The sequence below is a fragment of the Punica granatum genome, chromosome 3 (genome assembly GCF_007655135.1).
Source record: "Punica granatum isolate Tunisia-2019 chromosome 3, ASM765513v2, whole genome shotgun sequence".
NCBI classification, from domain to species: domain Eukaryota; kingdom Viridiplantae; phylum Streptophyta; class Magnoliopsida; order Myrtales; family Lythraceae; genus Punica; species Punica granatum.
The window spans coordinates 13,650,214-13,663,967 of record NC_045129.1 but is presented as its reverse complement, the minus strand read 5'-3'; the positions used below and the strand labels follow the sequence as shown (position 1 = coordinate 13,663,967).

Genomic DNA, 13,754 nt, shown 5'->3' with positions numbered 1-13,754 from the left:
TCCTCACGGGCGACACTCTCAATTGTAGAAGGAAGCTTGATCGAATTTGAGCGTTGTCCAGAATTTGAAGATTTGTAGCTTAATTAGGGTTTGATCGAATTTTGGGGGAAGAAGGATTTAGGGGCAATTCGGGCGGGAGGAATGTTAGAAACTTCAAGGACGATGAACAGTGAGAATTAACGCATTATACAGAAGGTTCCGTTAGGGACCTCTCATGTTTTCAAACGGAATGACCAATTTGTCCTAACGTTTGCAACGTCCGGACCAAATTGTACACATAATTTATTTCCGGGACAAAGTTGCCATGAGGTGTATATTTCAGGGATCAAATTATTAATTTTTTCATTTTCTTTAAATAAGATCTCAAATTCAAATTTTGTGAATAAAAACATCTTTAATTGAGAGAATTTTATCACTTTGTGTGCTAATTCGGCTCGAATTGGATTAGTCGAGACTCATTAAGTTTCCAATACACATAAAAACAAAAAAACAAAAAAACCACCGAAAATAAATTTTAAAAAAAGCTAAATCTTTTTGAATACTCATATGCAAGATCATGTACCCACTGTACTCAAGATATGACGTAATTTTTTTGTGCGTCATTTTAAAATCATTAAAAACATTGAATGAAAAAATAGGAAAAGAAAGAAAGAAAATAATGGAAAATGCACTTTCAACCTAATATCTCATAATTAATTTTGTTTAATGGACAATATTAGAAAGTGAATGTTACAGTAATGTTTTAATGGATTAATTTCACTGTGCTATACCATATTTTGAAAATTTTTATCACATAGCACATATCGTCATAATTTCACCAAAATGCATGATATGTTGAAATTTTTTCACGGCATAGCGAGAAACGCAATAATTTGATCACGTGACACAAAATTTCAAAAAATTTTCATGGCATTTAATTTTCCGTCAATGACCTAATGGAGATCTGATATAGTCGACATTGTTGGCCCACCCTTGTTTGCCAAGCCATACACGACCATGTCAAATCTTCGTTAGGTCATTGAAGGAAAAATAATATCATGCTATGCTATGATTTTTTTTTTTGAAATTTTGTGTCATACGATGAAATTATTGCGTTTCATACTATGCTGTGAAAAAATTTCAAATATCGTGCGATTTGATGAAATTATGACGGTATGTGATATGTGGTAAAAAATTTCAAAATATCGTGTTGTATGGTGAAATTAACCATGTTTTAATTGGAAAACCTCCTACAGTTATCGAACTGAAGAAAAGAAATTAAATGTTAGCACCTTGCTAACCCATGGAGAGCTAAAATAAATATAAGCACCTTGCAAACCCATGGAGAGCTCCTCCCAAGCCCAACGATCCACACTTAAATGTGTTTTTGTTGCAATTTAATTTTAAAGATTGAAAATTAAGTGTTGAAATTTTAAATGATTAAGGAAATAAGTGTGTATATAATTAAGTTGATCTCGTCCGGTAGGTTAAGTATAAAATTTTGGAGTTATTTGGAATGTTATTTAACTTAATTGCCCAGTATTTTATTTTTTAAATTTTGAACCAATTCTTTGATTTTCTTTTTGTTATGTCCAAAAATAAAAATATATGAAATTGAAAAAAATATATATAATTTCAAATTAGAGAGGAAGGTGGGGGGCAGTGAAGGTCCCTGCTAAGTACAGAAGATGCTAGGCATGGTGGCCGGAATCGATGAGAGAGCGCTTCAGGGGGGGGGTGCAATGCCGACCACTAGTGTCACAGAGGAGGTTGTCGGCGTCCTTTGTGCTCGCCGACGACCTTTTCTGTGGAGGTGATGGCCGACTATATTTGTTCATTTGAACTATTATAAATAATTATAATGACTCAATAAAAATCACAAACTTTACACTTTTTTCTATATTTTATCGCAAACTAATTTTTTTTCTGTAAGAAATACCAAACTATCGATCCTTTATATGTTTTACCATGGTGTTAGTTTTTCCGTTAATTTTAACTGGTGTGCTAGCGTGGCACTTATTGGTGCCATGTGGTGCACACAGGTTGGTTGAGTATAACCCACATAAGCTTTTTTTCAAAAAAGTAAATCTGACAATTTTAAAAAAATTGCAAAGAAAAAGGGAGGGGACCGATTGGTAGGGCTTGTCGCCGACCACCGAACCCCCAGTCAGGGTCATCGGTCACCATAGTGGAGACCGGCGACCTCGATTTGGGGGGGGGGGGGTGGGGGGTGGCCCCATCAATCGGAATTTAGGGAATCCCCAATTACGATCAGAGTTTGGGGATTCCCCTAATTCTAATCCGGTGGGCCTTGCTGTTGACCACCAACCCCCAATCGAGGTCGCTGACGGCAAGCCCCATCGATCGGCCCCCCACCCCTTATCTTTTTTTTTTTTGCATTTTTTAAATTTTCAGATTTATTTTAAAAAAACGTTTATGTGGGTGCCACTCAACCAATCTGTTGTGCAATGTGACACCATTAAATGCCACGTTAGCACACCAGTCAAAATTGACGAAAAAATTAACGCCATAGTAAAATGTATAACGAATCAATACTTTGAGCATTTCTTACAAAAAATTAATTTCCAATAAAACTTAGAAAAACTGTAGAATTTATGATTTACTGAGTCATTTTTCATAATTATATTATATATTGAAATTTGATTCCAATTCCGTAGACAATGAATCAAAGATAAGCAAATAGAATTGGATTCCGATTCCTTATTAAACCAAATAGAAATGAAAATTTAGGTAGTGGCGTTTTAGAAATTCTACTGTTTAACATATTTCTCCTGAATTGCATAATGCAATTCGATACATCACAATGGAAATTGTACTTGGGTGGGATCTGAAATTCTTATTTTAGGTTTAAGATTAAGACTGAAGAATTTTGTTGGAAATTAATTAATATGAACAAAAGCCTTGACATGGCCCAAAAGGGCCAAAACCACATAATTTGTGGAAAAGAAGTAGGACTCTATATAAATTCGCGGATTTTATAGCAGCATTTTTCGTATTTGCATCACCGGCCTCTATATAAATTCTCTCTTTGCTAAGTAATTGATTTGGATTTGTGGCAAAAAAAGAAAAAAGTAATTTATTTGGATTTGCCCAAAAAAAAAGATGATTGATTTTTTGGGTAAAAGAAAGAAGAAGAGGATGATTGATTTGAATCAGCAAATTCCAAACTGCGGGGCCCGAAATTTTCAATTTTTTTCTGTTGCGTGCCGCCCCTTCTTTATTGGGGGTTGCTGTAATCATCGCGTGCCACGTGGGAGGTACACGGCAAGGTCCAATTTTGGAAAATTCCTTCTTAGGGCCCTATCCTACCATATGCAATCGCCAGTCCGACACGGCCATGTGAGATGTTCTGAAACCGTACATTCCGTGAGAGGGGATGCCTTGGTAATTTAGAGGTGTCAAAACTGGTAATTTTAAAAATATTGGTGTCGACTATTATAGTGCATTTGATTTCAAAGTATGATTTTAAAATTAAATTTTAATTTAAAAAAAAGTGGTATAAATGAGATTCATACTTTGATTTTGTACGAATTATTTTGTTTTGTTGGAAAAAAAATGGTATAAATGAGATCCGCTCTTTAACTTTATGTGAGTTATTTTATTTTGTTATGGATAAAATTAAGTTAAAGTTGTGATTTTAAAATTATATTTGTAAATCAAATAAGTTTTTAATGCTTTTTGATTGGATTTAATATTTTTATCCAATCCACTCAATTCATGATTCTTTCTTATATTTATAAAAAAAAAAATGTATTTTCATCCAATATAGGTCGATTTTGGTGATCCGACGCCTTGTACAAAAGATTTCCACCATTGACGAAGCATAATAGAAAAAGGAATATGAGGATCAGGTTGGCTCCTACTTGCAACATGAAAGAGGACGTAGAAGTCGGCCATTGGAATAAGATATCTAGATCTTTTGTCGAATCACGAAATGGTATTGTTGATGCGAAATATTCGAGCGTAGCTGTAGAGAGAGCAGAATGCCAGTAGTGTAAGTAGGGCGAAGATCATGATCGCAGCCAAGAAAATAAGGAACTGCCACGACCCGAACACGTAGTTTTTGAGGACTTTCCCGATCTTGACCTTCCATCGGCCATGGTAATACTTGTTCACTTCCTCGATTGTCCTGTCGAGGAAGGGCACTTTGGTCAGCTGTATAGACTTGCTCATTCCATTCCACAGATCGGCCACCTCCTGATCACTTTTCAAATGGTTCAGGATGATCCCTTTCTCCCTGAGGTACTTGGCATCCTCTTCTGTGTCTATGATCCCATTCATTAGCTCCGTGTATCGGGTGAATACCAATGGCCCGGATGCATTTGCCGCTTCGTACGCCACAATATTTCTCATGATCACCTCTGAGTTTATGTCCAAGGTAATAACAGGAAGGTAGAATGTATCTGACTTTGGGTCGAAACTGATGCTCAAGAGGTTGCTGTTGGTCGGAACAAAACGGACTCCAGATTGGGAGAGCTCTGACACGGATGGGATTGTGATTTCCTCCACTGATGGGGGCCTATTCGGGTTGTCACTTTCGGTTTTCTCATCTTTTTTGCTCTCATTGAAGAACAAGTAGTCGATCGGCTGTTTCAGGATTGAAATCCCTGGAAGGTTGGATATGATTGTCCATGGAAGTTTCAGGATTACTCGAATCGGTCCTCGGTTCAGCTTCGAGAGCAGGTTTCTGGTATCTTCCAAAAGTTGCTTCACATAGTCTACCAACTTTTTGCACAAGAAAGATTTCTCATCTCCGCGGTTTCTGGATTCGGCCTCTTCATGATCATCCTCAATGATCTCAGATTGTAGGTCTTCTCTGGGCACAATTATGCGGTACAAAAAGTCGAGCAAGTGCGCACTGTCAGAGACCTTAACTTTAGGAAGTTCCTCCATCATCTTGAATGGACTCAGCTCCTTGGACAACCCCATCAGCATCGACACTGACATGTTCTCCGATTCCTCCACTGAGCACAGCTGAAAATCCAACACCTTCCGGAGGATAAACATTGGAATTTGATTCTCCAGCATGGCGATGTCCTTTAGGATGGCACTGTGAGCAGATTTCCTCCTGGAATAATCAACCAAGTGCGACATTCTCGATGACGCCCTCACCAATGCCTTGCGTTCCTTCATTGCATAGACTTGGAGGTATTCGAGTAGGAAGGAAGCGTCGATAGCCATCATCCATCCCAGAGTTTCCCCATTGAAGTCGAGGTACCTGTGGTAGCAGGCTCGGACCAGGCCCTCAAGCTTTATGAGCTGCTCCACAAGGTTCTGGAACTTGAAATCTCCAAGCTGATGGTTCTTCTGGACCCTCTTGGCTGCTGCAAGTTTGTACCTTTCCATCTCGTATAGCTCCGGGCGCCAGTGGTGGTACGGCCCAATTGCCACCTGCTGCGGGGTGTAGAGCTCGGGGTTGCTTGACTTGAGGGCCTGCGGGACATTGAAGATCGAGACAGGAAGGTCGGTCTCATCCTCGACCTCCTCACTGAGGGTCTGGCGGATCTGAATGACCCACCGGAGTTCATCGAAGCTCCGTCTTGATTGGAGATGAGAAGCCATACATGTGGAATATTTGAGCTCCTTCAGGTTATTGATGTGATCATGAGAGGGGTTACATGGAGGAGTTGGTAACTCCATGGAGCTTGAGCAGCTACCTTTTGATGGATGATTAATAAATTAATTACTATATGAAGGATGATGAAAATGCGTTTCTTGTGCTTAATATATATATGTGTGTGTGTGTGTGCGCGCATATATATATATTCACAACAGCAACAGCTCTTCCATTTCTCCCCACACCAGCACCAACCTCAATTACTGACTGTTTGACAATTATAGTCACCCTAATTGGATTAATGTGCTAAACAAATGCATCAATTTTGCAATATTTTCTACAGAAAGGAAGGCTAGCGAAGTACAACCTTCTGTTTGTCATCGCAAACCGGTTGCGACAACCATGCATGTCATCATGAACATTTATGCCAATCCTTAAATTAATTGGTTCTAGTAGACATCCTAGAATACATTCAAAGGAGAAACAATGAGTTTCAGTTCGAGTCAAATGGTCATTACATAAAATCCTTGTTCACACCATATTCCAGATTGATCTTTACACCATTTGTTAAGCAGTCACACTTTCGATCCATATGTTCAGAGTCGACAAATGTTTCGAGTATCTGTGGTTAATCAGGATCCTTCCCTTTTGCAACAACTAGAGTAAATTTTCCGTGACAGCATTTTGCTTAATCGCTAGCATAAATTTGTACGGATGAAGAGTTTCTTATCACTTGCAAAAACGGAAATAATTAAAGAAGGTAAATAGATCTGATCAATGGTAGGAATCTCAACTACTGGCTAGATACTATTTTTGAAGAATGGTCTTGATTCGAAAAAGCTACGAACCGAGCCATCTGCATCATGTACATCCTGTGCCGCTTATCCCTCGCATATACGACCCAGGAGATGAGCAAGAGCATGACTGCAGAGGAAACCATGACCATGCCGACATAGATCCATTTGCTGTGGAGCCTCAGGCGAGGGCAGTGATCTCGGGTGATTTTGCGGAAGGTCTCTCGAACAAGTGAGCAATCTTGTAAGCCAACCAGGAATGCGCCGTAGTTGTATAGGCTGTTGCTTATATTCACTGCAGCCATCATTTGGTTGTAACTTTCTGGCCTCAACCGGCCCACCGAGGTGCAAATTCCATCCTCCGAAACTTGACAGATATATTTCCTCCATTCCTGCATCGATTGTGAATCATAATGATTAACGAAAAAAAAAAGTTTGATTGCAGATTTTTAAAGGGAATATCTTTATAACAGGCTTCGAGTTTATCGATCAATTGGGAATGGTCTTTCAGAAGCTAGCAGCTCATCAATTCTGAGCTTACCTCTGATGCATTGTCGAAGTTAACCTCGCTACCGGTGCACTCCTGATCAGATCTATTGAGATGATATTGGCTGCAGAGTAGTGGGACCAGTGGGCCTGACTGGTTGTAATAGGAAGGGCTAATGCTCGGTTGAGGGTCCGAATTGGACACATTACCAATATACTTATTGATTAAACCGACCAGGTCGGAACTAACATCTTTGCTCCAGTACAAGGTTTCCTGAGCTGTTGCGTTGTCCACGCAGGGGAGAATATCATCCAGTGCAGAATGAGCAGTAGGGTTTTGAACCCACTCATCCATTGCGACACAGGTATCCCCCATCAAGCTGGAACATCGGTATTACATGCAGGTTAGATTTGGATCAGTATCCTCGAGAATATATGATAAGGATTAAGGCTCACTTACTTGTGAAGCACCAGAAATGCACCGCTCGAGATAAATGTAAGAGCGACCAGGATCCACCCCACAATCACCAATCTATTAAGAGCCACATTCAGATAACATTAGGAAGGGTGATTTTACGCACCTTGGCCTGTAAGTTGAGATACGATATAAATGTGGCGCATTACTCACATTGGCACTAGTGACTGATACCCCAAAATCGATAGAACTGCAATTAGTAATGGGAACAAAATTGGTAAGGAAAAGTTCCGGTTTAAGTTAGTGAACACGCAGAATCAGTTTAACCCGATCGAGAGAGGTCAATAGCTAGGCTTACGGGATCCCAGAAAAGCTAAGAGGAGCATGACAGCTGCAATTGTGATGAGAACTATCCTTCTGCAGCAAATGATAATATTTATGAGTTAAGAGAATATCTGTGCATACCATAAAGAAATAGCCATAGGATACTCACAGCACATTGAGGGCATGTCGTATCTTATGTGAATTATGTTCGGTTTCGCTCTGAAGTGTGCTAGCAGAAGCATTGACCTTCTTCGTGACACTGTCAATGTTGTTCTGAACCTGAGATGGCAAAAACATTTGGTCCATTTCGATCCCCTTTGCAGCATTGAGGTCGTCGCTCACGTTCCTCAGCTTCCTGGCCGTATCATCGGCTTGTTTCACGACATATTTCATAGTACTTTCGGTGCTTCCATGGAACATTCCCTGTCCTGTGTGCAGGACAATGCTTCCTGTTCTGCGAACCCATAAAAATTGACCATAGCCGACACAATATGTTGAGTTCCGAATCTCTGAACATGAGAAAGAAGGAATGGAGGAATGGACTCACAGCACGGCTATGGTGAAGAGTATTAGAAATCCAAGGGAGAGGCCGTAGGTGAGTCTTGAGTAGCTGTAGTGCTGTCGGCGCAAGCAGAAGTGGCAGATGCATATAAAGCACAAGCAAAGGCCGAACCCAAGAAACCAAATTGCAGCGACGAGTAACAACGGTACAGCAGTGAATCCAACAGACTGTGGAGACGAAAGCGAGCAATATCAGAGCCAAGGACGTATTCCGTTGACTAATAAGAGGAGAGGTAATTGCAACTTGGATGAAAATCATTCCACCTATTATCAGTCACCATCACACCAAACAGGTCATTATAGAGCCAACCAGTCATATTTTCCTGGTAAAAAAGAGGGGAAAAGCTAATGGGAGCCGTAATTTGCGAAGAAAGCCACGTTAACTAAATTAACATTAAGGTAGATCGAAGATAGTTAAAGACTACTTACATAAATGTAGTGTTTATTGCTGATGTTCCAACCGCCAGTGTAATGCCTAAACCCATCAAGAGGGTCCCTTCTATCTGTTCTATTTTCTGCCAATATCATCGACGAGTTCCCGGGAAGGTCGATGCTTTCTCCTTCAATGAGGAGCCTCGCCGTTCCTCCAAGCAGGTCACCAATAATTCCTGAGAGAGCAAAACAGAGAGGGAGAAATGTTCAGAGAGACCGATGTTTTAGCACCGGAAACTACGAGGGAGAGAAGATGGTGAAAGGGCCCAAGTAACGTAACAAGAGATGTTCACAGGACAGAAAACTGTCTAAATATGAGATCAGACATGGGATATTTGAGCTTTGAGCAGAAATGCAATTCACGGTACAGTGGATAAAAGAGAAGGTGATCAAGTACCTTGAGCCTGGTGGTTGGCTTGGTGGAGGAGACGGGGAAGCAGGGAACCGCCATGGCTGAGAGAGATGAAAAGGAGTGTTGAGATGAGGAGGAGAAGAGTGGCGACGGATTGGACGCCGAGCATTGGTGACAGCTTATTCCTTTCCTAGTTTCCTGTTCTGTCTCTCTTCTTCTATGTTTTGGAAGGAAGGAAGCATATGCATGGGAGTTTCCGTCTGGTATCAACGTGCTTCAATGGGAGGGAGATAATAACAAGAACCATGCACATTACAAAACCCATCATTCTGCAGCACCGGCCTAACGGTTGGATGAACTTTTTGTGCTGTGATCCGTCATAGAAATTGACCCGACGAGCTGTAGAGGGTCATACCGATACTTAAAAGGACTACGAAAATTTCGTATTTCGCAAGTGGTTCCGTATAATATCAAAATCGGTACTTTCATACTTCTGAAACTGATGTGGGACCAAAATTTACCTTATAATGAGTCTACATTCTACAAACTTTTAAGTTAAATAAAGCATGATTTTGTAACCGGGAAAAATAATAAATAAATAATCGGAGGATGATTAATGTGGAAACCTTGACTATAAGTTTATGATCTTATCTACCATGTCATCTATTATTTAAGACCACCTGATAAAGTGTTGTGACTCATCCTGACCTCATTTTTTATTTGAAGTTTGAGGCGTTCGAATAATCTTATATTCCGAGCAGGAATATTCTCCGAACCTCGAAATAGAGAAACCGAGGACCCAATTCCTAGGTCCGATTTAGGGTTATCGCGCTTCGGGAGGATGATCTCGGGGCCCAACGGATAACCAAATGAAGAAATCTGGATTCTCTCCGAATTTGATCGGATTTCCAATTGTGATTAGCCTTAAACAAACGGATTGTCTATCACGTTACAGGTTTTTTTGTAATAAAGGTCCGACGATTCCACCGAAAAAAAAAAAAGGGAACAACAAGAGTGGATCCATCGTTTTGCATATTGGGCCGAACGAGTAGGTTTAGCCCAAGACCAGGCCCATTATTAATTGGATCTAATTGAAGCCCAAGGTCATCATCGGACTATTTCCTCAGGCGCCCGTAATAAAGTGGTGGCCGGGTTGTCTGCGCTGGAAGGTGAATTAGATCGTCAAGGTGAAAAAGGACAGCAAAATCTGAGCCGTTGGTTGGACAGGAACAAATCCTAACCGTCCGGAGCCCCCCGTGTAGTCCTTCCTTCCTCACTGTCTCCCTCCATCGATACTTTCCTCCGCTGCCCGAAGAGCCAAAAACGCCATTGAAGCTGCTCAAGTGCAGAACTCCTCTTCCTCCTCCTTCTACTCCTCTTCGGGCCTCCACCCATAATGTCTTCTCTTCAACTGAATTTCAAGTCCCTGAAAGCAGGGCCATTCCGCTGCGGCTCAGGTCCGAGACGATTTCCGACGAAGCCGGGTTCTGTGAGGTGCGCCGCCGCTTCGCCCACCAGAAGCTACGCCATTACCCTGCTCCCGGGCGACGGCATAGGCCCCGAGGTCATTTCCGTCGCAAAGAACGTCCTGTTGCTCGCTGGGGCCATTGAAGGTCTCTCTAAAAATCTCTCCTTTTCGGCACTTTACTCTCTGGGTCTCCCAGCAATCTATAGCTTATTGGTTTTGAATAGGGCTTTTGAGCTCGAAACCTTGATGGAAAGGTATCTGAGTCTTCTTCAGATTGATGCGTTTTGTTCGTATTCGTAAAGCTGAGATCCATTGTTTAAATGGGGGCTTAAGGTTCTTCCGCTGTTGAATGGTTTCTCTTGATGTACGCTATTAACTCTTTATGGATATCCTTCTATGCTTTTCAATCAGTTGATTATGAAAATGATAGGTATTGAGTTCAACTTTCATGAGATGCCTGTGGGAGGAGCTGCATTGGACTTGACCGGAGTTCCTTTGCCTGGGGAAACACTTTCAGCTGCTCAGCAGTCTGATGCTGTTCTTCTCGGAGCAATTGGAGGGTAATTATTCATTCTTCCTCATTACTAGTTTTTCTGTATCTCTGAATTGGTTCTGGTTTTGATTTTTTGTTTCTTCATGAATTTAAGTTATAAATGGGACAATAATGAGAAGCATTTGAAGCCAGAAACTGGTCTGCTTCAGCTAAGAGAAGGCCTTAAGGTCTTCGCCAACTTAAGGCCAGCAACGGTCCTGCCTCAGGTCAGCTGTCCCCCTTCTTGATTTGTTTTTGAATTTTGAGTTGCGATTGATAAGTCGATTGCATTCAGTGGCCTACCTTTGAAAGGTTTTGATACATTTGCCATTTAAAATGGTCACTCTGGTGTTTGCTCAGTTGGTAGATGCTTCAACTCTGAAGAAAGAGGTTGCTGAAGGAGTTGACCTGATGGTTGTGAGAGAGCTCACAGGCGGTCAGTTTCATCTATTGAGATGAAGAGTGATTGTTTAGTTCTTAGGATACGTGGCTGCCACTACGTCATTTTTGTGAATGATTGTGTTTTCTTCTGAAATTAGGGATTTATTTCGGGAAACCAAGGGGCTTTAGTACCAATCAGAATGGCGAAGAAATTGGTCTCAACACTGAAGTGTATTCAATAAGTGAGGTAGTTCTCCTCTATATGTTCTCTTGCTTAGTTATTAACTCCAAAATGATCTTGGAGTTTTAATTCTTTTAACAGTACACCACAATTATATCTCTGCAATCCTCAATTCTGGAATGTTGAGGTTTATTCCTTCTTCATTACCTAATTTTGTTTCTTATCGGTGTTTTTCTTATATTGTCTTGCAAGCACAATTAGTTACTATCTGTTGATAGATTTGCATGCTAGATTGATCGCATTGCTCGCGTTGCATTTGAGACTGCTCGGAAGCGGCGTGGCAAGCTTTGCTCTGTAGACAAAGCAAACGTCTTGGAGGTGAAGAATGACACTTTTTCACTCTTCTTGGTTATTGCTCTTCATTGTGTGGATTTTTCAAAGTTGTGGTTTAATTTCAAGAGATTAAAGATAATAAAATCGAAACTCTTTAATATTGGCCTAAGAAATTGCAGGACTCATTTGCCTATATAAATCTTTATATCAAGTGGTTCAGTCAAGATTTATGTAATTTTCTAAATTATTCATTTACTTGACATGTAAGTAAATTTACTCTAATAATTTCAACTATAATTTACTAAAAGTCCAAATAATTTACTTGACTTTGTGGAAATTGCACGAAACTTAAGTAACTTACTCAAATATAAGTAATTTATTTTGGATGAGTGGTCCAATCATTTTCAAGGTGACTGTACCTTAGACGTTGTACTGTCCATCAGCCAAGTAAAAAATTTGTCTAATCTGATGTATTAGGGTCTCTTATGGATTCTCTTGCCTGTTGTTTGAACATCGTCTGAATGGATTCTCTTGTGGAGCTTTCAGGCATCGATGCTTTGGAGGAAGAGAGTTATGGCAATAGCTCTGGAATACCCTGATGTTGAACTGACACATATGTATGTAGACAATGCTGCAATGCAGCTTGTTCGTAACCCAAAGCAGGTAATATTTTATGAACTTGGATACTGAATGCCTTCTTAAAGAGAAAAAAATCTCATTTGATGCTTCAATGCAATCCTTTGCAGTTTGACACGATCGTGACAAACAACATATTTGGTGATATCTTGTCTGATGAGGCTTCGATGATCACCGGAAGTATTGGGATGCTTCCATCTGCAAGTCTCGGGGAAAAGGCGTGGACCGTGCTCTCTTTGGACTTCTATCTGAGTTTTACGTGGTTGGTTTTGAGGCAAATGTTGTTCTTTATGGAAATAAATTTGCTCTCATTTTCTGTGCAGGGGCCTGGACTCTTTGAGCCCATTCATGGATCAGCTCCTGATATTGCTGGACAGGTCAACTTACCAAATGCATTTTTCCTCTATTTCTATAAGTAAATAAAATGATTCTTTCTTATATTGAGGGGTACACTACATCGGCGTTTATGTTACATGTCGTGGTGCAGGACAAAGCAAACCCACTAGCTACTGTGCTAAGTGCTGCTATGCTCTTGAAGTATGGACTAGGGGAGGCAGATGCAGCTGAGAGAATAGAAGCTGCTGTTCTTCATACTCTGGACAGGGGTTTCCGCACTGGTGACATATACTCCGACGGAAATGTATGGATTTTGACCACTCGTCTCCCTCTTTTCTTCACATATCTATTGATGCTTCGTGTCATAGTTAGCACGCATTTTTATGATCACAATTCCTCCCATCACTAATTCAATGATTTCACACTTTTTATACAGAAATTGGTGGGTTGTAAAGAAATGGGTGAAGAAGTGCTGAAGGCGGTCGACTTGAATGTTGCTGCAACAGTGTAAACTGTAATAACAATTTCCAGAAGGAAGATCTTGCCCACAATTAAGATAAATAAACTTATTTTTCGGGAAGATGCCATCAAAAGTAGAGGAACATTCACCATAACAGTTGTACTTCTCTCTGGAATTGAGTTTGATTGGAAACTTGCTTTGTAGTCTGTCTTGATGTTTAGAGTAAACATGGTTAGAAATAGAGCGGATGTTCTTCTGATCCCCGTGCAAGTTTTTGCTTTGACCATGGAAGCGACAATCAGTTAGTCTGACTTCGCATCTTAATGCTTTGACATTGTATACGTAGTTTTTAGCTTGATTTGCCTTTGAGAACGAGAAGCTCACAACACGAGCTTTGCCAGCAAAGATATCTACTGTGAATAACTTGAATATAACGAAGCCATTATATAGAAAATGAGTATAATGCAGTAACACGTGCTCTTTGGTAGTATGTTCTAGGAGTTTGA

At 40.5% G+C, this 13,754-nt stretch overlaps 3 protein-coding genes across 3 annotated transcripts; 1 reads left to right on the top strand and 2 right to left on the bottom strand.

The window, feature by feature from the left end:
* Positions 1-3,927: 3,927 nt before the first annotated feature.
* LOC116200402 (putative UPF0481 protein At3g02645) lies at positions 3,928-5,562 on the bottom strand. The gene has a single exon (XM_031531248.1). The coding sequence runs from the start codon at positions 5,560-5,562 to the stop codon at positions 3,928-3,930; it is 1,635 nt and encodes a 544-aa protein (XP_031387108.1).
* A 513-nt stretch (positions 5,563-6,075) lies between these two features.
* LOC116201668 lies at positions 6,076-8,435 on the bottom strand. The gene is made up of 7 exons (XM_031532970.1): positions 8,124-8,435; positions 7,746-8,030; positions 7,611-7,669; positions 7,466-7,502; positions 7,298-7,369; positions 6,893-7,217; positions 6,076-6,743 (listed from the first exon to the last, which is right to left on the bottom strand). Exons 2-7 carry the CDS (start codon positions 7,994-7,996, stop codon positions 6,351-6,353), a joined length of 1,137 nt encoding a protein of 378 aa, XP_031388830.1. The 5' UTR covers positions 7,997-8,030; positions 8,124-8,435; the 3' UTR covers positions 6,076-6,350.
* Positions 8,436-10,091: 1,656 nt separating this feature from the next.
* LOC116199628 (3-isopropylmalate dehydrogenase 2, chloroplastic-like) lies at positions 10,092-13,603 on the top strand. Its single transcript, XM_031530070.1, has 11 exons — positions 10,092-10,534; positions 10,820-10,949; positions 11,037-11,148; positions 11,282-11,357; positions 11,461-11,549; positions 11,775-11,861; positions 12,363-12,479; positions 12,563-12,670; positions 12,776-12,829; positions 12,940-13,092; positions 13,225-13,603. Exons 1-11 carry the CDS (start codon positions 10,318-10,320, stop codon positions 13,297-13,299), a joined length of 1,218 nt encoding a protein of 405 aa, XP_031385930.1. The 5' UTR covers positions 10,092-10,317; the 3' UTR covers positions 13,300-13,603.
* The last annotated feature ends 151 nt before the right edge of the window (positions 13,604-13,754 follow it).

What these genes read in the sequence shown, in the direction of transcription:
- LOC116200402 (XM_031531248.1), bottom strand. Translation starts at nt 5,562, where the DNA reads ATGGCTTCTCATCTCCAATCAAGACGGAGCTTCGATGAACTCCGGTGG.
- LOC116201668 (XM_031532970.1), bottom strand. Translation starts at nt 7,996, where the DNA reads ATGTTCCATGGAAGCACCGAAAGTACTATGAAATATGTCGTGAAACAA. An exon ending in CGACATGCCCTCAATGTGCT is followed by an intron (nt 7,670 to 7,745) that starts GTGAGTATCCTA and finishes CATTTGCTGCAG; the next exon opens with AAGGATAGTTCTCATCACAA. An exon ending in TATCAGTCACTAGTGCCAAT is followed by an intron (nt 7,370 to 7,465) that starts GTGAGTAATGCG and finishes GGCTCTTAATAG; the next exon opens with ATTGGTGATTGTGGGGTGGA.
- LOC116199628 (XM_031530070.1), top strand. Translation starts at nt 10,318, where the DNA reads ATGTCTTCTCTTCAACTGAATTTCAAGTCCCTGAAAGCAGGGCCATTC. An exon ending in CTTCTCGGAGCAATTGGAGG is followed by an intron (nt 10,950 to 11,036) that starts GTAATTATTCAT and finishes CATGAATTTAAG; the next exon opens with TTATAAATGGGACAATAATG. An exon ending in CTGCAAGTCTCGGGGAAAAG is followed by an intron (nt 12,671 to 12,775) that starts GCGTGGACCGTG and finishes TTTTCTGTGCAG; the next exon opens with GGGCCTGGACTCTTTGAGCC.